The 27,237-nt window shown below is 42.1% G+C and overlaps 1 protein-coding gene across 2 annotated transcripts in view; it reads left to right on the plus strand.

Moving 5' to 3' along the window:
* prkdc (protein kinase, DNA-activated, catalytic subunit) overlaps positions 1-27,237 on the plus strand; it is a 51,105-nt gene that overhangs the window by 12,444 nt on the left and 11,424 nt on the right. For both annotated transcript variants that reach the window (XM_048266041.1, XM_048266042.1), the window contains exons 29-64: positions 214-313; positions 613-746; positions 1,124-1,354; positions 1,610-1,836; positions 1,984-2,192; positions 2,550-2,682; positions 3,174-3,332; positions 3,601-3,804; positions 4,112-4,300; positions 4,732-4,836; positions 5,628-5,795; positions 7,531-7,658; positions 8,232-8,439; positions 8,849-9,027; positions 9,278-9,446; positions 9,581-9,646; positions 9,805-9,868; positions 18,575-18,723; positions 18,917-19,054; positions 19,332-19,451; positions 19,670-19,813; positions 19,914-20,065; positions 20,436-20,567; positions 20,947-21,055; positions 21,164-21,291; positions 21,551-21,700; positions 22,041-22,214; positions 22,558-22,656; positions 23,244-23,454; positions 23,717-23,906; positions 24,271-24,471; positions 24,767-24,882; positions 25,189-25,320; positions 25,463-25,642; positions 25,994-26,205; positions 26,858-26,996. In XM_048266041.1, the coding sequence (XP_048121998.1) occupies positions 214-313; positions 613-746; positions 1,124-1,354; positions 1,610-1,836; positions 1,984-2,192; positions 2,550-2,682; positions 3,174-3,332; positions 3,601-3,804; positions 4,112-4,300; positions 4,732-4,836; positions 5,628-5,795; positions 7,531-7,658; positions 8,232-8,439; positions 8,849-9,027; positions 9,278-9,446; positions 9,581-9,646; positions 9,805-9,868; positions 18,575-18,723; positions 18,917-19,054; positions 19,332-19,451; positions 19,670-19,813; positions 19,914-20,065; positions 20,436-20,567; positions 20,947-21,055; positions 21,164-21,291; positions 21,551-21,700; positions 22,041-22,214; positions 22,558-22,656; positions 23,244-23,454; positions 23,717-23,906; positions 24,271-24,471; positions 24,767-24,882; positions 25,189-25,320; positions 25,463-25,642; positions 25,994-26,205; positions 26,858-26,996 (5,549 nt within the window). The remainder of the gene's footprint in view (positions 1-213; positions 314-612; positions 747-1,123; positions 1,355-1,609; positions 1,837-1,983; positions 2,193-2,549; positions 2,683-3,173; positions 3,333-3,600; positions 3,805-4,111; positions 4,301-4,731; positions 4,837-5,627; positions 5,796-7,530; positions 7,659-8,231; positions 8,440-8,848; positions 9,028-9,277; positions 9,447-9,580; positions 9,647-9,804; positions 9,869-18,574; positions 18,724-18,916; positions 19,055-19,331; positions 19,452-19,669; positions 19,814-19,913; positions 20,066-20,435; positions 20,568-20,946; positions 21,056-21,163; positions 21,292-21,550; positions 21,701-22,040; positions 22,215-22,557; positions 22,657-23,243; positions 23,455-23,716; positions 23,907-24,270; positions 24,472-24,766; positions 24,883-25,188; positions 25,321-25,462; positions 25,643-25,993; positions 26,206-26,857; positions 26,997-27,237) is intronic.

Below are 27,237 nucleotides of genomic sequence, written 5' to 3' on the forward strand. Positions count from 1 at the left end.
CCTGCTTCCCCTGTCTCTTTCTGTCTATGCTTGTGCACACAGGAGCTCTTGAGCACTTGGGGCTCTGTCCACTGATTGTGGTTTGGAGACCAGTACAGTATATAAACACTGTTATGGACTACTTGTTAGTAGGACCATGTTGTGACCTATGGTTGTGACTCTGATCTTGCCTGTGACCCTGACTCCCGCATGGTGTGCGCTCTGCCCCTGCAGGAACGGTGCAGCAGTGTAGCAGTGCCCTGGAGCACCTGAAGAGGATCATCAAGCAAAAGGCTGCCTCTCTCAGCCAGAGCTCCAAGCGACGTGTGCCCAGGTAGGTCCTCTCTTCTGGTAGCACCATCTCTTCTAGAGTTCATTTTTTTCTGAATCGTAGATTTTATTCATGTTTGGTGTCCAAAGGGGGTTTGTTAATTCAGCCATTTTGAAATTGAGTTGGTTTCTGATATCGCTACAATGTTGTGGAGCTTTCCCACTTTTTTCACCCTTTATCTTTTGACGTGTATTTATTGTGCATCATGCAGTATGTGTTCTCTCTCTCTCTCACTCACTCACTCACTCACACACACACACACACACACACACACACACACACACACACACACACACACACAGAGGGTTTCCTCCAGACAAAGCCTTCTCCCTGTTGGAGGTGGTGTTGTGGTTGCTGGAGCAGTGTGGCCGACCACAGACCGAATGTAGACACAAATGCATGGAGCTCTTCTACGAATTTGTGCCTTTACTGCCAGGTAAGCACAGCATTGTGGATCTACACCTATAGAACTTACACGGTTAGCAATTTTGAGAATATTGTCTTTATGATGATGATCTCAGGAGTTCTTAGAGAACCACAAGACAAACTTCATAAGTATTATTCATAATTTAGCTGACGCTCTTATCCAGAGAGACTTGCAGGGATCTAACTGCAGGGATAGTTTGGGGTTAAGTGTCTTGCTTTGGAACACAATGGTGGCTTGGATCGAACTCTCAACCTTCAGGTGTTACTGGATGTTTAGACCACCACCATCTCACACAACTTAAACCTGTGGCTTCCACTCCACCGGATTCTGATTAATCTGATCTATGTTTTTGTTGATTTGTTTTGTTGTTTGTTTGTTTACCCCAGGGAAGAGCTCTCCTGCCCAGTGGTTGGAGGAGCAGGTGAGGAAGCAGGGTGTGGGCTTCCTGGTGTCCAGGCTGGAGGGGGGAGGCCTGCTAAACCAGCCCACTCTCAGGGCCCTGCAGGCCCCCTTCAGCGTCAGGGTCACCCTGCAGTGGATGGACGTGCTGCTGGCCGCCCTGGACTGCTACAACACCTTCACAGGGCTGCGCCTCATTCAACCGCAGCAGATACTGGGTGATTATAGCGACGCACCTCTGTTTAATCAAAGTGGACGGAAACGGCTCATGGTAGTAAAAGGGGAAAGAGAAAAACTGAACAATGCTTCACCTAATGTTTAAGTTTTGCCATATAAAGCTTCCCTTCTACTTTAGTACATTTACTATCCCTCAAGGTAGAAAGGCCTAATTTGACATTGACATGATATGTAAAAGAGTGACGATGTGTGTCTCTCCCAATTAAATAATCTCTCCGTTCCTTACCTCTCTCCAGGGTCAGAGGAGAAGTCAAGCTTCCTGCCGGCACTGCAGTTCTTCCTCACAGAGCTTGCGGGACAGGACCTGGAGGCAGCAGAGTGCTGTGTCCACACGGGGGCGCCACCCTCCCTCTTCAGCCCCCGCGAGCGAGAGCTTTACTCCTACAGCAAGTGCACCATCATCGTAAGGCTGCTGGAGTTCACCACTATGGTGCTGGTCAAGTGCCAGCAAGACACTTGGAAGGTATGACAAGGGCAGCTGATGTCTGGTCAAGATACTGTAACTAAGCGCCCATTCAGAATTTGACCTGAAAACGTCTTTGAAAAATGAACGAATAAAGGTGTTTTATTAAATATTATGGAATTAATACTTTTGCTCCCTCCCCCTCAGTTGTTAGAAGATGACATATTCAACCCAGCCTTTTTTGAACTGGTTGCAATGACTGTGTGCGAGCCATCCTCCATTGGGTTTGACATGGCCGACCTGGAGGTGATGACCCACCTGCCGCAAGTGTGTGTGTCCCTGCTCAAGGCTCTGGCCTCCTCTCCCTACAGACAGAACCTGGAGGCCAGCCTCAGGAAGAGAATCTCCGCTCAAAGGTCATAGTTCAACACACTCACACACACTCTCCTTGGAATATGCTTTATGTTCTATCAGATGTGAATGTGACGTCATCTGTAGTACTTTACTTGAAAAATCAGCAATACTTGACTGTGTTGGTTTTTGTGGCTTATGATTTTCTGTGCATGACTGAGTATCAGTAGTAGAAGTATCTCCGCTCAAAGGTCATAGTTCAACACACTCACACACACTCTCCTTGGAATATGCTTTATGTTCTATCAGATGTGAATGTGACGTCATCTGTAGTACTTTACTTGAAAAATCAGCCCCCCCGCTTCATTGTCTCGTTGCGTTCCTCTCATTCTCTGTCACATCTTTCTTTATTCTTCTTTCAGTGTGGAGGACCTGTGTGCAGTTGATTTCTATGATCCGGACACTCGTGATAGCCACACTAAGACTGAGATGATGCTCTCTGCCTGCAAGCAGCTTCACCAGGCCGGCCTTCTTACCACTGTACTTCACAATAAGGTAGAACAACATTAACTGCAGACTATACAGAATCACCTTTCTAAGGATTTAGGGAAATCATAGGATTGTCATGATAGTGCCTCTACCCAACACTTGGGTCTGGTCCTGCCCCCCATGTGGAGAGTTTCATTGTGAGGTAGCACTTCATTTGGATAGTCCACCTACTGAGATGTTTTGTTGACAATCAAATTCAGTCAATGGAATTTTTGTTTAATTACTGAACATCATCTAACCAAACCCAACCCATAACCCCATATGTTGTTAACAGAGTGTCAACAGATAGTTTGTGTCTAATCTGATTATCTGTAGATAGTCTATATAGCAGACAGACCATCCAAGTGTTGCCCATTGTGAATTATTGTTGTATTGTCTCCTAGGTAATTGTCTTAGGTTTGCATTCACATACTGTATGTTTGGCTCTGTCGAGTACCTCTGCAGACCTTTAACCCTTGACATTATGGGATGGGAGTCATCTCTGCTTTGTCTCCCAGGATGCCGGCTACAGCCACTCTCTGGGCTCCAGGTTGCTTCTGGCCATTTATAAAGGCATAGCCCCTGGAGAGGACAGGATGTCCCTACCATCTATGGATGTTAGCAGCAGGAAGTTGGCTGAGGGGCTTGTTCAGCTATCATTCTCATTGGGTGGACAGGTGAGGCGGAACCTCCTGAAATCTGTATTGACTGACCAAAATGTGAAACTTGTTATGGCATTTTGGAGTTACTGGTAGTTATATTTGGTAGTGTTGTGTGAGACTAATAATTTCCAATTGCATTGTCCTCTATTTTCTGAATAACCCATCCTCTCTTTCTGTCTCTCTCTCTCTCTCTTTCCCTTTCTGTCTCTTGCTGTCTATCTCTCGCTCTCTCTCTCTCTCTCTTTATGTCTCTCGCTCTCTCTCTCTCGCTCTCTGTCTCCAGAGTGAGCAGGGAGTGGGTCTGTTACTGAACACCATCTCTCTGTCGGTGCCACTGTCTGGCAGTCTGAACCCTAAGTTCCTGAGCTTCTCCCATGGCGAATACTTCTACAGCTTGTTCTACTCCACCATCAATGCTGAGCTGCTGCGCTGCCTGGATGCTACTGTGCCACTGCTGCTGATTGCTGCCACCCAAAACTCTTGCATGGTAAGGCTGATGCACTGATATGGTACTGAACAGACATTGGTTTAAAATGAGCAGATAGTCAACTGTACACTTTTTAAAGCAGTTACATAACTTTCATTATTACAGCTGAATATAAATAAAGGGCTCATTATTACAGTAGTAATGAGGGAATTATTTTGATTTGATGTGAATTAATTGAGGTTGGTTTTAACCTCCTTGTTTTATATCCTGTAGTTAGCCTATGTAACTGAACTCTTAGCATGGTGAGACAATGACGGTCTTAAAGGAGCCTGATGGAACAGATAACATGGTTTTGGGCTGGGTCCAGGTGAGCATTCTGCTCAACGGAATGTTGGACCACAGTTTCCGGGAGCGTGCCGTGAGGCGGAGTCAGGGCACGCTTTTGGCCGAGCAGATTCTCCAGAAGTGGGAGTCCTTGAGGCCATGGTGGGGGAGCCCCGCCTCTTCTCCCCAGAGCAAAACAGCCACCCTCACGCTCCTCTCCAAAGTGTTGCAGGTACAACAGTTAAGATGCCACACCTGCTTTGCACACACTGGACTGCACTCACTCACTTTTATCAACATGTCATCATTCATCCATTTTAATAGAGAACTATGGACACATGGTTATCTCCATATACGGGAGCTGAACGTGTATTTTTGACTCACGAGATTCAAGTGTCTCTTTGTTTTGTATTTTGAGTGCCAGTCTTATGGTAAACAACAGTGTCATTGTCCCCAAAATTCTGTCATTTCCCCAAAATTGTTGCTCTATGTAGTAGACTCCTAACCTTCTCAACAGTTTTCATGCAACACCACAAGCAGTCTAAACAGTCTTCCTTCATTTGCCAGGTGTCCTTTAAATGTATGTACTGGTGTGTAGTTTTACTACTGCAAAGTTCTCGTAATTCCCTTCACCCATCTGAACTTTGTCCTTGTCGTGTGTAGATTGACTCCTCGGTGTGCTCGAACATCAACCACCAGGCCTTCCAGCCCGTCTTTACCACCTTCACCACCCTCATCATCGACATGAGCCTGCCTCTGGACCTCAAGGTTAACATCAATAATACCAGGGTTCCCACGGGTCATGGAATTTCTGGAATATCATGGAATTTTTGAAAGTCTATTCCAGACATGGAAAGTCAGGGAATTTGATCATTCTTGGGACAAAGTCATGGAATATCAGGGAATTTTGTTGTACTGCAGCAGTTTACAATTTACTTGCCAAAATACATTAATACAGATATATTTCCCTGCAGAATTGGTGTATATCTAGTTATTAGCTTTACTGCTTGTTTGAGTAGTTGTGGTTAGTCCAACTTTGTTTATTCAATGCCCATTTAATCATCTCCTACTCTAAAAAAAGTAAAATGTTCTTGAATGCTCTGTAGCTGCTCTGAAATCTTTACATCTGACTTAGAGTGGGAAGCCTGTAATACACACTGTCCCCTTTTCTTAGATGGTTTACAGGCCATGTAGGCCCCGCAGGCCATGTTCAGCTGCCAGCTGTGGGAGTAATTAGCCTCTGATCAGTCTGTCGCACCTTAACCACAGAATACTTCCTCTGTTTGTATTCCGCTGTAATGAGTGTCTTTGGCCCTTTTCTTTCAAAGGGAATCCTTTGCTAGTCACCGTTAAGTCACTGTTAACTTCCACACGGGGAATTTCTTGAAATGTGTTTTTGGAGTTGAGATCACTCACTACATGGGCAGAACACGCGTAAATAAAATGTACATTGTACGCGTATTAAAAACATACATTATACATGTATAGAAAAATGTACATTGATTCTGCTGTTTTCTGCACTCTCTCAGCACTCATTCTTCAAATTCCTCTACTTCCAGAGCCAGGCTCTGATCATGCTGCCGTTCTTCACCGTCCTGCCGGCCGAGCCACTGGCGGAGCTGCAGAGGGCCCTGGAGGTGCTGGTGGCCTCCCACTTCCCCATGCAGTCGGATGAGTTCCCCCGCGGCTCACTGCAGTGCAACAACTACATGGACTGCGTTCGCAAGGTGAATGGCTTTCCATTTAGTTTAGTGACATGGATTGTTTCAAAGGACATACAAAGTATGTCCATGTCTATATGCAGTATGTTCATGTTAATGTGTTTGTAGTCTTTAGATGAAATACAAACATACAAATATGTAAGTATAAGTATATATACTCTTTTGATCCCGTGAGGGAAATTTGGTCTCTGCATTTATCCCAATCCGTGAATTAGTGAAACACACACAGCACACCGTGTACACACAGGGCCAGATGTACTAACGCTTTTGCGCCCATTTCAGGCGTATTTGTTTCGCAATGTGTGTGTAAAATCATTGCGAGGTATGTACAAACAGGCTGCAATGATGTAAAAGCGCAAACTGCCTGTCGCGGGAGCTGAAAGTGGCAGATTGCGATTGTCATGTCATGCATATGCATTCATGGGAAGATCCAGGGGAAAGTTGGAGTTTAGCGTAAAAAGATGGGAAGGGAAGAGTAAAGAGCGCCTAGTTATGTATTCCGCGGTATGTACAAAGATTGCTCCTGAAAGCGCACGTCTATTCTGCGCCTAAATACTTCCGCCTTGTAAAAGCAGGTGTTAATCCAAATTATTACACGGCTCTTCAGAGTGCTGCAAAAAGTTCCATTCACATGAATGGGCCTTCCCAACGTTCAGGCCTATGTTAAATCTATATAAATCACCGGCAAAGTATATAATCACCGCTGTCAATGGCAGCGGGTTGATTAACGTCTTTCATATCCCTCCGCAAGAATTCCATTCGCTTATTGCAATGGAATTTCATTGAAAGGGAAAGTAAGCTAGTAAGACGTTGCCACGCAACACCTGCAACTGTCAAGTTCTATCTGTGTGGCGAACTATTTATTTTGTCAGCGGAAGACACGAAACGGTAGCAAAATCATTTTTAAAGATTCATTGTGTTAGGTTTCTTTTCTCGTTAAGTCCCTGTCGGGACTTATTTTCTGATAATTACCGGCGGACAATACATTATCCCTTACTTGCAGTTCAATGCGTCAATAAGAGAACCTTTCAAAGACAACAGAATCGCTATTTAGAACCCCAGTTTTTGTGGTGAAAGTATTTGTACTACCAAAAGCAACCTTAACTGTCGTTGGCCTTTCGAATGTCTTACTTTCACTTTCATTTAAACTTTCCTACTTGCTAGATTTGACCAATCTTCCATAGCCTACGTGCACAAGTAGTTTGAGTAGAACTACTGATCTTCATTATCTCCCTGCTTGTTTACATCTTATCATGTATGGTATTATTTCATGATCGCTAAACGTTTGATTATTTTTAATGTTGTCATCAGTTAACTTCATTCAACTGCGCTTGTATGTAGGCGCTGCCATTCAGTTGTGGACGTTCGTAAACTGCGTTTATGGACGGAGAAAGGCGCAGTTTACACTAAGGATTGAACGATTGATAAATACGACGAAAACTTGGGTCTGACAGCGTTCGCAATCTGCGGTGTGTCCATGGTGCTGATAACGCTATGTTTGTATATGTACGTACATCTGGCCCACAGTGAGGTGAAGCACAGTGAGCTGCCTGCATCAACAGCGGCGCTCGGGGAGCAGTGAGGGGTTAGGTGCCTTGCTCAAGGGCACTTTAGCCGTGCCTACTGGTCGGGGTTCGAACCGGCAACCCTCCGGTTACAGGTCCGAAGTGCTAACCAGTAGGCCACAGCTGCCCCCATGTTCATGTCTATGGGCAGTATGTTCATGTTAATGTGTTTGTAGTTTTTAGATGCCTTGGAACTGTCCCAGAGTCCAATGCTGCTGAAGCTCATGGTTGGAGTTCTGTGCCGTGATGGGAAGCACATCATGGAAGAGCTGTTCCAGACTTGCTTCCAAAAGATTGCCAGACGGTGAGAGAGTTTACCCACATAAACATATCTACTTAATAGTAGCTTTATTAACATTATAGACTGTGTCACTGTATGTGGTGTCATGTTTACGTATATTATTGTATATGTATATTGCATAACTGATGAACTTGATGCCATGTTTAATTGTATACTGTAGATACCTGTTCATGACTATTCTTGTTTTCATATTCTTTTTTCATATTGATATATCCGGTAACATTTTACTTGACAGTATCGACATACGAGTGACATGACACTGTCATGAACATATGACACTGTCATGAAACAATAACCCTAATCCAAACTTCTAACCCTAACTCTAACCCTAACTTGTTATGACAAAGAACGAATGTCACTTAATAACAGACGTTATAACAAACGTTATGTCATAAATGTTTATGACTTGTTTATGACACATTCATGACAGTGTCATGTCTCTCTTATGTCGATACTGTCAAGAAAAGTGTAACCATATATTCCTATCCCTTATTCAGAAACTCATCTGAAAGGATAAATTATTTGTGTGTGACTGTGTGTCTACTTGTACATGTGTCTTGATTCTTATCTGAGCAGGTCCAGTGTTGAGCGGCAGGTGGAGTTACTCTCTGCTGTCCACAAGACGTTCCGCGATGGAGACGTTCCAGTGCGTTCCATGCTGCTGGCGGTGCTGGACCGCGTGCTTCTCCCTCTGGCCACTCACTGCAGCTCCAGAGCCCTCAGCCAGTTCTTCATCACCAACATCTCGGACATCATGGCTACCCTGCAAGCTCGCTTCACCAAGGTATAGCCTATGTGGCTCAGTTTATTATAGAGATGTAAATCTATAGCCTGGCTAATGTCAGACCTCATCTCATTGAGATGGAGTCTGGGAACTAGACATTCATTTTCTCGTATTTGAAACGTGGTTTACGGTGTGTCGTCATCGTTATGATGCCCTCCCTCCATTCTGTGATTGGTTCCTTCTTTGAGGTGAAAACGAAGTCCATAGAATCCAGGCTGCCTAGCAGCGTGAATAAAGTCACGCGCGTAAGGCAGCATGGGAAAACCCAGGCTAGTAAATCTATGGAATGTAAAGACCTTTTTGTTTAAGTTGTGAAATTATTTGGTGGGGAGCCGTGTTGACCTTACTGCGCAACCTGCTACTGTAACCTACTGTAATGTCTAAATGGAAGATGTTGTTATTCCTCCAGTCAAACGAGGCCACCTTTGAGACTCAGGTGATGATGAAGAGAGGCTTCTTCAAGCTGATGGAGCTGCTGTACTCCCGTCTGCCCAAAGATGAACTCTACTCCAAAGACTCTCAGATCAACCAGGCCTTCTGTGGAGCAGCCAAGGCTGAGGGCAATGAACTCTCAAAGAATCTACTCAAGTAAGCCACACATTCACTGGTTTATTCCCTTGGTCAGATTGATACTGAAGTGCTAGCTGTTCTTCTCTGTCCACTCTACCTCCACATAAAAAGAAATAAGACAAATTGCCATGTTGCATTGTTTTTAGTTACCATGTGCTCTACCATATCATCTGCTGACAATAGAATGAAAATGCTTCAAGTGCATTGTCAATCAATTGGACAGCAACACTTTTATGGATAATTATTGTGTGTTATTATTGACGGGCAGATCGTGTTTCGAGGCCTTCACGGAGAACATGATGGGAGAGAGCCAGCTGCTGGAGCTGAGGAGGCAGCTGCACTGCGCCGCCTACAACTGCGCCATCGCTCTCATCTGTTGCAGCTTCAACGAGACCAAGTTCTACCAGGGCTTCCTCTTCACCGAGAAGCCAGAGAAGGTGAGAGCCGAACAAAACACACCTTACAAAATGTATGGATATTGTGTGGATGCGTATCAAACACTTGAGCAAAAAAAGCTACAGAAATTATCATTTTTATGTTTTTTTTTTGTTTTTTTTTGCTTACCTTACAGAATCAGTTTATATTTGACAACCTCATAGATATCCAGAAGATGTATAATTTTCCCATTGAAATTGATGTAAGTACAGTTTTGCTTGAATTGTGTTTTCATGTCTTTATTTAAATTATTCTGCTTTTGTTTGTGTGTTAACTATTAAGAAACATATTCTGCAAATTCCCACAAATACTGTTTAATGTTTATACATTTATTTATTTGTAATATTATCTCCATCCCAGGTTCCTATAGAGCGAAAGAAGAAGTATGTTATGATCCGTAAGGAAGTGAGTGGAGAAAATGGAGGTAAGTGATCTGTTATCTCTTATTTTACATCGTGTGTGTGCGTGCGTGCGTGCGTGCGTGCGCGCGCGTGTGCACCCTTGCACTGTCAGTGTGTCTGGATACAGACATGGGCACAAACACAATGTAAGGTATGTTAAGAAGGCTGTTTGCACAGTTACGTGTGGGTTGTCACTCAGCTCAGTGTGCTTCTTTTACCTATATATATTAATCATTCGCATTTCTTATCCAAACAATGTCAAGCTGCGGCACTGCACATGCTCGTGTCTGTAGCAAGATACCGGCCAAGTTTGAAATCAATCGGACAAACGGCTCGAGAGATATGCAAATAACAGATGAACAGACAGCCAGACGTTCTTGTAATTAATTCTTCTTTTAGAGAAAATGTGCTATGAACTGAAGATTAAACAAAGTTTTCTTTTTAGGCTATAGCATTATCTCAACTTTACATGTGTTTTTGACAACACTGCAAGCCAACTTGAGCAATCTATTAAATCATTGAACTTGAACTTTAGCAGTATAAATATGGCAGATGGTAGAAGGGCTAGAAAACTGGCCAACTCTGACCAAAGGCTGGATGTGTGGACTCACTAATCATGCCGCTTCTGGACAGTACCCCCTAAAGATGTCCCAATGTTTTAGTTTTATATACCATCAAGATGATTTCTTAATTCTTCAAAACGCTCCGGTACAATATTAATATGTTTCCCCTGAAACATGATGGTGCCATTGTTGTATAGGTTCACATTGAGAATCCTTTGCCCTCTGGAAATGTTTACCTGTCTTCCATCCTGTATGACTCTCTCTGTCAAATGATACTCTTCCTGATAAAAGTTCCATATAGCCTCGTGCCAAGCCTCCATCCGTATTGTGCGGAAGGTTACACATACAAGCTTGCACCTGTCGAACTGCAGTAGTGGAGTCTCTTGATGTGCAGGCCTGGGAATTAGCACCTGCGCCTGGTCAAATGTGGGTAAAGCTCTGAAGTGCATAGTGAATTTGATCCTACCATTCTCAGTGAATTCAACAAACATAATTGATGTTATTAAATTCTTCTGTGTAAAACAACAACTCAATTGTTAGATGGCCTATTTGAATAATTGCTGTTAGTTACTGGTCACTAGTAACTTCTAGCAACTTCCCCTGCGAAGATTCAGCAGCCAATCTGATTGGACATTCAATTCAAAGCCGAAGAACACTTTCTTTTCACATTGAAAGTCTGTCTTCATTCACAAAGTTGAGTAGCCCACTCTGAAGGACAAAAATGTGGCTCCAGCACTTTCTCCAGACCTGAAAAATGTTGTCTTGGTTACATTACTCATTTGCAGTGACAGATAAAGTGTTGTCTTTGTGCTCTTAAAATGATATATTCCATACCTCAGTATTTCAGCAGCTAGTCCTTAGTTTTTCCAGCCACTATACTGTATGCCCTTGTATATTGAGCTGTGGATTTAGTCACTCAGTGGTGTTTTTCTAAATTAGCAGAATCCCATGTCTTGCAATCAAGCCCTGATCATTGTGATGTTCCTGCTGACCACTGAGTAGAGAGTTTTGTAGTGGGCACAGTATGGGCAGGTCCTCTGACCATCTGCTTAGTATTGATAAGGCATTTTAAGGTGGATGCATGTTTTTGGCTGCAGCAAATAAGCAGCAAAGTCATTTATAGTTTATGTTGAAAGTAGCCTACAACAAGCAAATTTGGACCACAATGTCCACCACCATGAAGTGGCTCCCCTCTCCACTGTTATTCCTAGTGGCCTCTGATAAAGCTTGCTGAACCGTGCAATGAGTAATACTGATCTGTTTCATTAAGCTTAAGAGCCTGTTTTGAAAGTGTGTTCAATTTTATTTTTTCCATCAATGCTTTGTTTTCTTCAAATAAAACTTCAAGGCAACCACAGAAATGAGTCACTGGAAATGACCAGGTTCTCATACAAGGATAATTTATTCAGCATCCTGCAGAAAGCTCTTCAGAGATGGTAAACAGCATACACAGGAAGATGGGTAACACTTTACTTGACAGGTGAGTTCATAACACATTCATAGCAGCTGTCATAAACTGCACATAAAGCATTCATGACTGTTTCATGAGACATGAGACTCAACATTCATACCAAACCTTTCATGAATGTGGAAGACAGAACGACAACAACTTCTCAAAATAAAAGTCCAACAATCGCAAAGCAGCATTGCCGTTTTTTGTAAACAAGCCTACATTCAGCTGACCCGTATTTGTGTAACCTGGATACCATTAATTTAACCTCTCCAGCCTTTGTAAATATTTCAAGAATATCTTATGAAGTCTACATCGAATGTCACTTTACTATACAAGTTGTGAAGTATTCGTAATCACTGAGTTTAACACTCAGGGAGGTAAACTAGCCTACATTCAGCTGACCCGTATTGGTGTAGCCTGGAATGGTTGGACACTCCCAGTAGTAAAAGATGAGAAATCATCTGCAAAGGTTACATCATAAAACAAATACATTTTTATGAAACAAAAATGATTTGCTTGACCATGTTCTGTCTTTTTGGCACTGGAGTAGCCCATTGACTCAGATGTGACGTGATCAGGTAAGAGGTTTGGAACAAAAGCAGCAATGATGCGTTGCAATTCTTGGACTTTTATTTTGACAAGTTGTTGTTCCGTCTTCCACATTCATGAAAGGTTTGGTATGAATGTTGAGTCATGTCTCATGAAACTGTATGTGCAGTTTATGACAGCTGCTATGAATGTGTTATGAATTCACCCGTCAAGTAAAGTGTTACCGGAAGATGCATACCAACATCCTTTTTTAAACTGTCCTTAATGACATTCCCCTCAGATAACACTGCTCTGAATGATTGGACATGACCTCTTATCCCTCTGGATACAGTCATTGATTTGTATCATGATCTTCCCCAGGTTACACGCCTCTGGCTCCGAGCTTATTCAGACCGCCGCCGTGACGCGTGGATTGCGTCTCTGTTCCGTGGCTGCTGCATCGCATTTTATATATATTTTATATATTTTATATTTTTATTTTATTTATTTTATATTTTATATATATTTTATATATTTTATATTTTGTGCATTCATGCCAGAAACGTCTCTGATGCGCCGCTGCTGTGGCCAGCACGCTCTAACCTGTTAATACGGGCGCCAAAATGAAAACGGACTAATAACGCAGCTGACACACAGTCGTCACGTTTGAGGTCTGAATAAGCAATTATTAGATTAGCAGTACATTCCCTCTGAGTCATAAGTCAAGTCAACTTTATTTACATATCACAAATAAAAAATAAAAGGAGTTGTACCAGAGACTGTTACAGTTAAGGATAATCAATTACCAAAATAAACAAACAAGTGTAAGATGTAAAAAGAGTAATGAAACTTGAAAAAAATAATAGAATCATGCAAGTTATAGGACAAAACAACATTACAAGTTAAAAAATAGGAATATTTCATCATGGCCATTTAAATTCACCCTATATGCCACTGAAAGCTTTAAACACCTAATACAATACATTACATTACATTACATTACATTTAGCAGACACTTCTTGACCAAAGTGACTTACATATGTCAGCTATATTACAAGGGATCACATTGTCCCCGGAGCAACTTGGGGTTAAGTGCCTTGCTCAAGGGCACAACGGTGGAAGCCGGGAATTGAACCGACAACTTTCAGGCTACTGCACGCTAGCCCAGTTCCTTAACCACTACACTACCACCGCCATGACATACTTATGACACAGGTTATTACTTAGTCTCTCTAGCACAGCTTTTGTGTCCTAAAATCCCACAATGGTTTGTGTTTGCATTGACCATTGGTATTGGCATACTAACATCTAATCAAATACATATCGGATCTGTGCTCAATAAAACACTGCAAGTCCACTGTATAGGTTGGAATCCAGTCCAGTTTTTCAGGACCACAATTTAGGCTTTAGAATCAGACCACAGATGAAAGGATAAAATTAAAAAATGAACTTAAAATTAAAACAAATGTAGGGAAATACCCAATTTATTATTGTACTGTCTTATTTACAGTATACTAATGTATTGTCTTATTTGAAAAAAATAAGTTGATTAAGTAAGTTATTTTCCAAAATGTTCTTAGTAAAACTTCAAAAGACGATCATTATTTATACCATTTTCCTATACTCAGTCATAAAATAAATAGATCCCATCTGCTTCTATGAAAATATTTTGGGTCAGAGAAATTGGGAAAGAAAACACCAATGATATGACAGGAAAGCCACCCAAGACAGCCATGTATTGCTGTGAGCAACATACCTGATCTCTGACTTCTGCCTTAAAGGAAGTGTAGGGCGCATACCAGACATGCCCTGACTCCATCCTTATGCTTCAGGTTAAAGAATAATAATAATTATGGTTATAATTATTGATGGTCCTCAAACCTCTTCTAATTAATACTCCCTGAAGACGGTCCCAAGTCATCCCTTTGTACATCATCCACCATTTTTTTTATCTCTTCAAAATGCTTCAGTGCAGAAGTAATTTCTTTTCCCTGAAACATGATATTACCGGTGTTGTATATGTTTACATTAAGTATCTTTGTGCTTGTTTTTGATGTGCCTTTGTTTTTTCTCCTGGGAATGTTTGTCTGTGTTTTTTTTGTGGAAATGTTTATCTGTATTCCATGGTCAATTTTTTTTTCTAACAAGTCATTATCCTTCTGATAGAAACTCATTATAGCCTTGTGCCAAGCTTCCTTCCGTTTCGTGCTGAAGGTTGCATTTACAAGTCTGTCATTGCTGTAGTGTGGTTTCAGAATCTCTTGCTCTGAACTGGCAAGGTTGTTCTGGATATTCTCGGAAGCAGCTGGAAGGGGTTCTTCAGTGATTGCTGCTTCAGCCATTTTTTCAAGACCTGAAAAGTTGATGTCTTGGTTAAATGTCTTATGCCTGCAGACAGAGTTAAGGCACTGCTTATTGTGTTGGTCCTCTAAAAAATGATTTATATTTGTGCTTACCTTTTAGTGCCTCAGCTCGCTTGTTCTTAGAGTTTGTTTCTCGCCAGTCGCTCTCTCTGTCTGCCATGTCTATGTGTGTTCCTAATAACCACTGAGAATACAGACTGGTGATTCTGTGAGTCACTTGTTTTTGTAATTGGGTGTGGCCTTATGACTGTAAGGATATCTTAATGCTGCCAACCAAATGGCCACAGCCATTTATGGTAAACAGCTCATTCTTTTTATTTCATACTTTAGATTAGATTCAGTTTCGTTTTTTCTTGAAGTGAAACTACTTTCATAACAATATCATATGGGTTTAAAGCTCATAACAATGTCATCATAGCAATCATGATTCTTCAAATTTGGTGTGAATGTTCACTTGGACTAAAATATCATCTGGTTAGATTGTATAGCTCAAATGTCACAACGTTGACTCAATTTTATTTACATATTCCAATAATATATCACAATTATATCAATTATATTCATCACCTTACAAATTGTAGTAACCACCCAATCAGAACAAATTAAACCATTCATGTGATTTCCTCATCAACATACCTTAAAATCTCGCCCCATATATCATCATATTCACCCTCCCCTGTGTTACTCAGTTTAAGATACTCTTTCACTATAGATAATGTTTCTGACTGCAAACTATTCAATGGAATTATGTATGTCCTATGCTGATGCTTCACAATGCACCTACAACCTTCTACTACAATTATTGTTGTACTGTAGTCAAGACTTTGCCATATTTTTTCCAAATCTAAGACTAAGTTGTTTTCATGTTTAACATGTCTGGAGTGAAACTCCAGAATTCTATCATTTTAAATTGTTTATCAATAGAAATGTAACTATTAAATTAATGCATTTGCAGTCTGCTTAATTATTTATCAGTAAAAAGACACATAATGTATACACATTTTGAAAAGGACAGTATACTTTTAATGTTAATGACTTTAAAAAAGAAAAAAATGATTATATACAGTATGTTAGTTAAGTCTGACCTCGAAATTAACCAAACTATCATCCAAAATTATAATTTTGTTATAATTATTAAATTACGTACAAAAGTCATAATATGGGCACTTTAAAGAAGCATAAAACTGTACCTCACTCATTCTTCCCTTTCCATCACATTAACATAACCTGTATTTGTAAAGCTTCGAATTGATTTGGTACCGTATCAATTTCTCTACCCTGAAACATGATGATGCCAGTGTGGTATATATTTACATTAAGAATATTTCCCCTATTCTGGCCCGCTTCTCTGAAAATGTTAATCTGTATTCCATCCTTAATCTCCCTTTCTGTCACGTTGATATCCTCCTGATAGAAAGTCGGTATAGCCCTTCTCCAAGCATCCTTACGATTTGTATGGAAGGTCACGTTCATGAGTGTGCCGTCTCTCCTGTAGTGCCTTTTCAGTTCCTCCATTTCCAGACCTGAAAAGTTGATGTCTTGGTTATTTCTTATGTACAGTATATAGTCTCAGTTAAGTTACTGTTTATTATCTTTGTCCTCTTAAAATATAAAATGTACTGCTTACCTCTTAGTGATGCAGTTAGTCTAGTCTGTTTTTCCAGTCACTGCTGCTTTTTATACTCTGAGCTCTGGGTTTGGTTACTCTGTGCTGATTTCTTGTTTTGCTAGATTATGTTCTAGAATATTGTTCCAAAATAACAAATAACTTGACAGACTTGTTTGAGTTATCGTTTAATACAAAGATAAAAACATAATGGAGGGCAGATAGTTACAAAACACATGACAACAAGGTGAGGCGCCTAAGTGGAGTGACCAGATGTTTTCCACACCGGTCATACTTTGTAGAAACTCTTTATAGGCCTTTGCCAAACATCCTTGGAATCTGTACAGATGGTCACTTTTGATTGTGTTGGTCCTCTTAAAATTATTTATATTTGTGCTTACCTTTTATTGCCTCAGCTCGCTAATTCTTAGAATTAGAGCAGAACAAAATGGAACAAAAAGTATAACTACCGGTAATAGGCTAAGAAAAGTCGACTATACAGTAAAACTAAGAGGTCACAATCGAGAAATTTTCCTCGTTGGTGGAATGAGTTGCATAGTGTTCTGCATTCTTGAGATAGTTTTGGGAATTTCAGAGGGGTTTAAAGACTCTGTTCACCTTACATTTCAATAATTAATTATCTTTTCATTGTTGATATTTGATATTGTTATCGATATTATTGTTGTCATTACTATAATGTTTGATTTAGGATTTTTCAGCTTTATTTTTTCAAAATTGACTTTATTATTTAAAAAAAAACTGTTATTTTAACTAATGTAATGTTCATATTCTGTAAGTCGTTTTGGACAAAAGCTTCTGCAAAATGTAATAACCTATAACTATAAGTTAATGACTACATACAATAACTAAGTAATATCAACAGCAACATTTTGATTAATAGAGCTGAAATAAATAATATCACCCCTATCTTTTGTTAAGATGTTCTGAACTGCACCAAATTTCATGTGTATGATAAACCTGACCTGTATGTCAAGTTTCGTGGAATTTCATCCATGGGTGGGGGAGTATAAAATAATTTATGTGTACATTTAGTGACTGTACACCCATGTGTAGATTGTAGCAACCCACGACTAGATTGTGGGTTGCTGATAGTCCTGCCTTGTAGCATCATCCTCTGTCTCACACACACTCTCTCTTATACACATACACATGTGCGCACACACACACACACACACACACACACACACACACACACACACACACACACACACACATACAGTACCCTCCAGAATTATTGGCACCTCTGCTAAAGTTGACTAAAAAGAGGAATATAAAATCATCTTTTGGAAATTGATCTTAATGCCTTAAGTAAAAAAAAAATAGGAAATGTCCAACCTTTAAGGACACCAATTTTCTTTGTGAATGAATAATGTATCATACATAAATAAATGGTCTTCCTTAAAATACAGGGGACATACTGTAAGCATTGGCACCCTTGGCATAAGGGACAGAAAGGATTCTAAATGTGAACATATACCACACTGGCACCATCATGTTTCAGGGCAAATAAATCAATACTGTGCCAGAGGTTTTGAGGGACAAAATAAGGTAAATGAAGTACAAAAGGAGGAGATGGGAATTAGGTATGCACAATAATATCAGCACACCATCACCTGATGAGGTCAACAACTTGACACAGTGATGCCAGCAGAACAACCTCTCTCTTCATGTTGCTAGTATTCCCACTCATTATTCATAGAAACGTTTTAATGCTTCGAGCCAAGCATCTTTGCGTTCTGTTTTGAAACTAATATTTATTAATATTCTGTCATGATTGTGCAGTAGCAGAGTTTCTTGATGTGCTTGCTCAATCAAAGGTATTTCATCACCCATTGTGGATTCCATCTTTTTAAAACCAGGTCAATTAAGGACAATAGAACGTTCTACTTTGCTTTTGTGTGTTGTTGCAGCCAACAAAGGATATGTCGGTAGCAAATGGTCACTCAGTAGTATTTTCAAGCTTATGTCAAGCCTCCTTCCTGTTAATAACCAGACCAACCACTTGTGTGACAAAATATTTATTTTGTAATGTTTACTTAGAGATGTATTTCACCCTTCGTACTATGGATGTAAGCTTACATAACACTATTTTTAAAAATGGGCATTACATCAGAGTGCCACTCTCATAACAATGTTGTTCATTTTTTCATGAAGTGAAACAGTTTGATCCTGTTGTTTTCGCCGTCTTCCCCCAGACATGCCAGTGTACCTCTCCTCCCAGTCTTACATGGCAGACAGCAGTCTTAGTGAAGAAATGAGCCAGTTCGACTTTTCCACTGGGGTGCAGAGCTTCTCCTACAATTCCCAAAATCCATCAGCCCACAGTAGGGCCAAGAAAACACAGGTTGGTGCTCGGATGAAATTTTTAGGTTTATGTTTTACACACCATCAGTAATTAGCTCTGGTCTGAATCAAAGTGCCTGTATTTTCTTGCCAATATGAAGAACATTTCTGGCATTCTGCAAGATTTTAGCCTAGTAATGCATGTGTGAGAAGGAAGACTTTTTTACATTTGTGTATTTTGTGTGTGTGTAAAGGAACAAGCAGCCATTGCCTCCCAGGAAGAGATGGTGGAGTTGGAGATGGACGAGCTGAACCAGCACGAGTGTATGGCCACTATGACAGCTCTTCTCAACCATATGCAGAGGAACAACATCACACCCAAAGTCCAGGAGGTGAGAGTGTGTGGGTATAAGTTGTTTTAACTCACAACCATCGTTATCTTAGCTAAGCATACTGTAGCTCATTGAGGTGGTTGGATCTAGCCTATAGCTCCCAAAAGTGACGAGAGAACTCCAACATTTGGTCGCTGGAACGCTGGCGTGTTCCTTTAAAACCACTTGTGCTGCAAGTATCAGGTGAATGTAAGCCAGGTGCTTTCATTTATGGTGCTATCTTGAGTGGTTTCTTCAGACTGCAAATGTCACGTATGTGTGTATGTGGTTGTGTTAGGGAACTTCTGCCTCTGACCTGCCTCCCTGGATGAAGTTCCTGCACGGAAAGCTGGGAAATCCATCCACGGCACTCAATATCCGTCTGTTCATTGCCAAACTCATTATCAACACAGAGGAGGTGGGTACAGTGCTTCACATCCATCCCTCGGACATTTAATGTCCACCTGTTCTATGATCCATACTTTTTCCCTCTCTTATACTTTTGAATGAATAGAGGAGTTGATCAATGCATTAGTAACTGAATGAAGGTGAAAATGTAGCATTGTGTATTGTGAATGTTCTATCATTGTGGTGTTTTTTTCCCCATCTGATTTTGTCATGTTATCCACACATCAGGTTTTCTGTCCCTATGCCAAACACTGGCTGGGGCCACTGCTGCAGCTGGTAGTGTCTGGGAATAATGGTGGGGAGGGGATCCACTTCATGGTGGTGGACATTGTGGTGACTGTTCTCTCCTGGACCAGCCTGGCCACTCCCAAGGTTCCTAGGGTTCTAAGAGTTCAATAACTTTAAACTTTTGACAATAAAATCCATGTTGATGGCATTGAAATATTAAGCTCCCTCACTGCTGCGTCTCCAGGGCAACACCAAAGACGAGGTCCTAGCCAACCGTCTGCTGGAGTTCCTTATGCGGAACAGCTTCAACCAGAAGAGGCCGGTGTTCCGCCACAACCTGGAGATCATCCGCACAGTGGTGGAGTGCTGGAGGGACTGTCTGCATGTGCCTTACAGGTGAGGAGGAGCCCTGCACCGAGCCAAACAGAGACTTGATACCGCACCTTAAACGCCCCAAATTTTGAAATCTGATATTAGATAGGATTGTCTTCCTTCAAAATGTCTCCCTGACTTGTTTCACAAGTACAGATCATGCGTGTGTTTATCATCAGAGAGCCTGCTGCCCATATCTGCCCACAAATTGAAGTCCTTAATATCAGTATTTTTTCCCCCCCAAAAAATTATTTTCAGTCATAAAATGAATTATGTGTATTAGAATAGGTTTTGAAGATAGTGTAGACTTTTCTACACAGTAGACTGCTGCGGTAGTTATGAATATTAATTGTGTGTGCCTGCTCTATCTCTTGGGATTCTCTTTGTCTTTTAGTCTGATCTACGAGCGCTTTGCTGGGACCGACCCCAACAGCAAGGACAACTCCGTCGGCTTGCAGTTGCTGGGCATTGTGCTGGCTAACAACCTGCCTCCCTACGATAGTGAATGTAGTGTGGACCAGGACCGGTAAACACACACCTGTTCAGCCATTAACCTCAGACGTTTAACATCTAACAGCGTGTCCTCACAGGATACAAGCGAGCGACTGTCTTGTAGCATTAAATGCTGTCTGTCAACACTGAATCCGTCAAATTTGCCCTCCTATTGAGTCATATTTCTCATTCAAAATGGCAGAGCAACGTGAACGACAGAAAGAAAATAGAAAAATGGGCGTCCGACAAAAGTTCTCTCAAAACGTTGCGTACAGTCAGGACACACCGATTGAAAACAGATTTTATCGCTAATGTTCGCTCGCATCGCATCCTGTTAGGACAAGCACTACTGTATCTTGTATTCAGGCCTTTGTGTAATACCTATATAATACCTCATGTGCATGACTCTGCAGGTATTTCCAGTCCCTTGCCAATAATCTGGGTTTTGTTCGGTATAAAGAGGTCTTCTCTGCTGCTGCTGAAATCATTGGCCTGATCCTAAATTACCAGGCTGCGAAAAATGTAAGTGACTTTCTATCAGTTTTGGAACAGAAACTGCTGTTTATTTGGAAATTCTAGTGTGCATTTCACTGGATGATGTGTATTGACAAACATGTGACCTTCTTGCAGCAACATGACGAGTCTTTATTCAGTGTCACCGTTTCAAAGCTGATGGACTTGAAGAAGAAAAACATGGATGACAAATTCATTATTGGCCTTAGCAAAGTGTGCAAGCACTTCCCCCCTCTAGTGGACAGGTAAGGATACATGTCTCTGAAGCTTACTTGCCATTTGTTTTCTTACTATATTCGTCCGTTTATATGTCACAGTAAAATCACATTCAGGTGTCAGGTTATTGTCAGGTCTTTTGTCAATCCACTTTTTGAATGTTAATATATTTTGCTAACTTTATGTGGCTGGCTGATCCACATTAGATACTGGGATTGAAACTCCCAGGTCATGTAAATACTAATGTTTACCCTTAGGTCTGATCTCTGTGTCTGTGTGAGCTCTCAGGTTTGTCAATGCGGTGTTCTTCCTGCTGCCAAAGCTGCATGGCATCCTGAAGACTCACTGTCTGGAGTGTGTGGCCAGTCGGGCTGAGGTCATTCCTGACATCTACATGCACCTCAAGACCAAAGATTTCACCCAGATCATGAGCCACAGGTACACAAGCATCAGCATACAAACCATGGCTACAAAAGTTGTGTGAAATTACGCAATATGGCATGAGTGAGAGCGGGGTAGTAAAGGATATACCCATGGCTGTGGTTTGGTTGTCATGGGGATGTCCTGGGATATCACCACTTATGGAATACTTTTCATCCAATCAGATATTAATAAATAGTTTGACTGGATCTAACTGTTAACCAGATCTAACTGGATCTCATTCCTTTCTGATATGATTTTTCTTTCATATTTACAAAACATTTAAAGAAAACTCCCATGATATTGAATATGACTTGAATATGTGGGTCTGTGTGTGTGTGTGTGTGTGTGTTATCAGAGATGAAGCAAGACAGCGTGTGTGTCTGGACATTGTGCATAAGCTGCTGGCCCCGCTGAAGCCAGAGGAGCTGAAGGAGCTACTGCCGGCCGTCTGCGCGTTCACCTCCCACCCGTCACCCGTGTGCCGCGAACGCATGTACGACATCCTCATGTGGATCCAGGACAACTACAGGTCAGGCCTTCTGTTCCGTTGGGTTTGGTATACTTGACCTCGTAGGTATACTTGACATACTTGACCTCTTAGGTATGATTGACCTCTTAGGTGTGATTGACCTGTTAGGTATGCTTGACCTTTCCCTTTCTTCTCACTATGTTCATCTTCTTAATGGTCCACACAATAGTTATATATACCTCACACTCTCAGTCTCTTCTCTACTGAGTGAGATTCTGTCAGTTATGTCAGTTTTACATCTTAGTTGGTCTCTCTCAGCTGTGTTCTGTGTTTCTGGATGGTATTGATTTTGATGCTAATTCACTGGTGTGCATGTTGGTTGATGGTTCTGTTGTCTTTGTAGTGATTCTGAGAGCAAGGAAGACCCGACTTCTCTGGAGGTGTTGAATGCAGCCAAAGACACTCTGCTTCAGGGACTTGCAGACGATAACACTGGGCTTCAGTGAGTGTGCTAGTAGCAGCAAGCCCCACCTCTGCTGAAAAAAACTCTGCCCATAAAAAAATGTTTCTGTTCATTGAAATGCAGACATTGAAGAAAACTTTTTTGTATTATTATTCAAGATAAACTTATTTGAGATAACAAAGATCAAGGTAAATGGTTTGATCCTCTCCAAAGCTGCTGAATGTAGGTTATTGTAGGACACTAGTGGATGCTGTGCTGTACAGAATATGAAGAGTTTGGTTCCAAAACACTATCCCCCATTTGAATGAATTTTCATAAATAATTTCTTTTCATTTTTGTTGTCCAAGTAATTTCAGTGGAACTGTAACTGGTTTATTGTTATTTGATTCATCTTTACTCAGTCAAAACAACACAAATGCAATTGTATTGATATTACCTAAATTATATAATTATACAAATAACATGACTTATTAATGTTTTTAAAAATGCAGATAGCGTTTGGGAACCAAACTCTTCATATATACGCCATTTTTCACTTAGTCTTGGTAATACTCTATTTAAATACTTTAATGGTATAGATTGTTGCTTAGATATACTTATGCTGGAGATCTGCTCAACCCCTCCAGGCTGTATGTTCGTAACTTCTGGAGTCAGGAGCAACGGTTGCCGGGAGCGACCCTGGAGCGGATGCTGGTGGTGCTGCGTTCGCTGTACTCGCCGCGCATCGAGGAGCGATTCCTCAGCCTGGCCACCGACCTGCTGCTGGAGAGGACCAGCCAGAGCCCCGACTACACCCGCAACATGTTCGAGTACCCGCTCTCTGAGTGCAAGTTCCAGGTCCGCTTCACACCGGAGCCGATTATAGAATAAACTTTTTGAAGGAAGCATAATCAGCTCAAAGTGCATTGTCTGGAGCAGTCTTTATTTAGTCATACAGATGAGACAGAGTAGTAATTTACCAATTGTCCTGTGAGCGCCGCATGATATGTTAATATCATGTGGAGTATTGTATGGAAAGTTGGTTAAATATATTACAGCATTCTAGTCTAATAATAACAGGTTTAAGGTTTATTACACCTTTCCTTCTCTCTCCTCTCAGGACTACAAGGTCGATGCGAACTGGCGTCTGCGGAGCACGGTGCTCACTCCCATGTTTGTGGAGACCCAGGCGTCTCAGAGCGAGGGCATTGGCACCGGCACCGGCGGCTCCCAGGCCGTCAGTATAATCGGGCAGGTCAGGGCCACGCAGGGATCCCTGGAGTTCAGCCAGACGCAGGCTCCAGGCTCAGGTACTGGAGTCTCACCAGCCTTTTGTCTGCACAGGGAAAATTAATCTCTGCATTCTTCACATACGTAGAACAGTTTCTAAAATGTAGCAAACATGTCTCTTAAGAGTGAGATGAGGATGACATTATAGGGTGGTGGATCTGTATGTGTCAAGCTATTGAAGTGCAAGTGTGACTGAGTGTGTGTGTGCGTGTATGTGCTTGCTGCCTTGCTGTGTGGCACAGGCAATGTTTTGTGTACCCATGAGTGTTACTGTAAAAGCTGTATATTTCACCTCTGGAAATATTTGAATCTGGAAATATTTGAATATTTGAGAAATATTATTGGTGAGTTCAAATAAAAATGTAAGTGTGTCTGTGTCTTCAGGGAGACGCACAGCATACAACTGGCTGACAGGCAGCAGCGTGGACACGCTGGCTGAGTACTCCCTGCCTGCCTCTGAGTCGGCGTCCTCGCTGCTGGTGTTTGGGAAGAGGGACAGGCCCCCCTCGTGGAAGAGCGTGGGGGCGGGCTTTGGCTCCAAGCGCAGCGCCGCTCCCTCTGATGAGGCAGACAGCAGGAGTGCAGGTGACCAATCACAATCGTTCGTATGCTGCGGATCATTTGCAAGATACATTTCTGTTGGTTGACTGGTGTTTTGGTTCACTGGATTGGTTCATCTGCAGAGATCTCTGTGAATTGCGTTAACCAGTCACTGAAAAGGAAGCTGTGCCCTCCTAATCAAGTTACATAGCACCTATAGACTTACTTTAATCAATTCAGTCCTGACTGGACACAAAAATACAACTATGCTTTACTTTAATCCCTGCAATAGCATACAGAGCTATGTACTGTAGTGAACGATGTGTCTGTCTCCCGTCAGCTGAGCGGGAGCGGCGTGCGGACATCCTGAGGCTGCGGAGGCGCTTCCTGAAGGACCAGGAGAAAGTCAGCCTGCACTTCGCCAAGAAGGAGATCAGCTCACAGAGGCAGGAGAAGGTAGGCTATCCAGCTCATGGTTTTTCTGGACATCTGTGTGTCTTCAGATGCTTATGTGTTTGAGGCTCTGTGCTGTTCCTCTGCTTGAGAAGAGCACAGGCATTTTCCAAAACTTACAGTATGGTACCAGGTTTCCCTTATATGATGTATCTCTGAATGTTGGATTAGACCTTTGGAAACATTTTGCTAAATGTCCGTGTAGGTTATTGTGACATTATGGTGTGTAGGCCTGTCAGTCGGTCCTTGAGGTAATGGCAACAGCTGTTGTTGTTGGTAGCCTTTTCCACGCGTGTCTGCTGTGTGCAGGAGAAGCGAGCGGAGCAGAAGATCCGGCGAGACGCCCAGGTGACGCTGTACCGCAGCTACAGGGTGGGAGATCTGCCCGACATCCAGATCCAGCACAGCAGCCTCATCGCACCACTGCAGGCCCTGGCACAGGTGGTCATGTCTCTCAGATACACACTCTCTCACACACACACGCACACACACACACACACACAAGCATACAGAATTCATTCCAGACTCCCCCGCTTTGTTAATGAGTGTGAGTGGCCACTGATTACTTCCTGTCCACTTCCAGAGGGACGCCACCCTGGCCAAGCAGCTGTTCAGCGCTCTGTTCTCCGGAATCCTCGCTGAAATGGAACGCTCCAAGTCCTCTAGTGAGCAGAGGGGGGTTCTGGAGGACCTGCTGCAGAACATGAACATTTTCTTGAACAAGAGCACAGTGTACTTCCCCCCGTTTGTGGCATGTGTGCAGGTAAGACCCTCCCTCTGTCAAGCATCGCTATGCATCGTATCTCCTTTCCTACGTGTTTATTAGAGAGGTACTTGTTTGAGACCTGTTTTGACTTCTGGAATAGGCTTTTGGAATACATTCTAAACTAAGGAGAAAGCTCATCTCATATTCACACATTTCAATTTAAGAGCAAAGTTTTAACCACTTAACTGTAGAAATACATTGGTATGTTTTCATGATATGGCATTGCAGTTAGGTTTCTTAATTCAGCATCTTTATAGCGTACATACTTTGTAGTGTATGGTACATGTGGCAGGTGCTGCATGCTGGTGCGGGCTGTACACATGACTCTGTGTGGTGCTGTTTCTTTAGGACATGAGCTACCAGCACAGGGAGCTGTTGGGGGTGCAGCCAGGGGCAGTGAGCTCCAGCTGCCTGGCCAGCCTGCAGCAGCCCATGGGCATCCTGCTGCTGGAGGAGAGCCTGTTGAAGGGCCCTGTCGTGCCCGACGAGCCGCCCTCTAAACGGGCACGCGGACGCAGAGAGCTGCCCCCCGACACCGAGCGCTGGATCCACTTAGCCAAGTATGACCCACCGACCAATACACACTAGTGCAGTGTTCCCAACCTGGGGTCCGCAGACACCACTAGAGGTCGCCAGAGATTGCAGGGGGTCTGCACAATGTTGCCTGGGCTGAGGTTGTAAAGTTACCAAAATTATATTTGCGCACATTAAATGTATAAAATCCCAATAAACACACCCAATTAGATAATCAAAATTCTGTACAATCCAAATTAAAACATATTTTCGTTCCACATTTAAATTCATGTACCTATTTATTACCTCTGACCTCTTAACTTGTAGGTTTGTAATTAATCACTTTATTCTTTTTGTGTGTATATGCGGATAGGAATTCGGGTAGGGGGCCCTGGCTTGTCTTAGACACAGGCAAGGGGGCCTTCAAGGGAAAAAAAAAGGTTGGGAAACACTGCACTAGTGGACAAAGGGGACTGTGTGTCCCTGTGTTGATCACCTTGGTATCTTATGTTGGTCTCTCGGTCTTTCGTTCACTTTTTTCAACTTTCACTTTCTGTTCATTCATGCCGTTACTTTTTTGGCTCATTTGAATATTTATCTCCAATCAAAAAGATTTGTCTATATTAAATCTTATTCCTTTGAGGGGAATTTTTGGTGAAATATCAGTTTTAGTTCAATCCTCCTCTCCTTCCCCTGCAGGCTGTACCGCTCTCTGGGGGACTATGATGTAGTGAGGGGTATATTTGGAGGGAAGATCGGCACCAAGGCCATCACCTGTGCAGCGCTACAGGCTGAGGCCAAGAGTGACTATGCTGAGGCTGTCAAGCTCTATAACGAGGTACTGGTTTCTGTCAACTATTAAATCTCTAGACTTAACTGCTAGTAGGGAATCTAAGAATGTCTAATAAGCAGGTAATTTTATTGATGAAATGAGTACAGGTATTGCTAGGTCTAGTGCCGTGTGGAGTTATGTTGTGTTGGACTCTATTGTTTTTCTAAGTAGACAGCGAATATTAACGGTACTATAGTACTGGTGTTTATAAACTATTAATAATGACTTAATACATCAGTGCTCTGGC

Source organism: Alosa alosa, chromosome 16 (genome assembly GCF_017589495.1).
Source record: "Alosa alosa isolate M-15738 ecotype Scorff River chromosome 16, AALO_Geno_1.1, whole genome shotgun sequence".
In the NCBI taxonomy this organism is placed as follows: Eukaryota; Metazoa; Chordata; class Actinopteri; order Clupeiformes; family Clupeidae; genus Alosa; species Alosa alosa.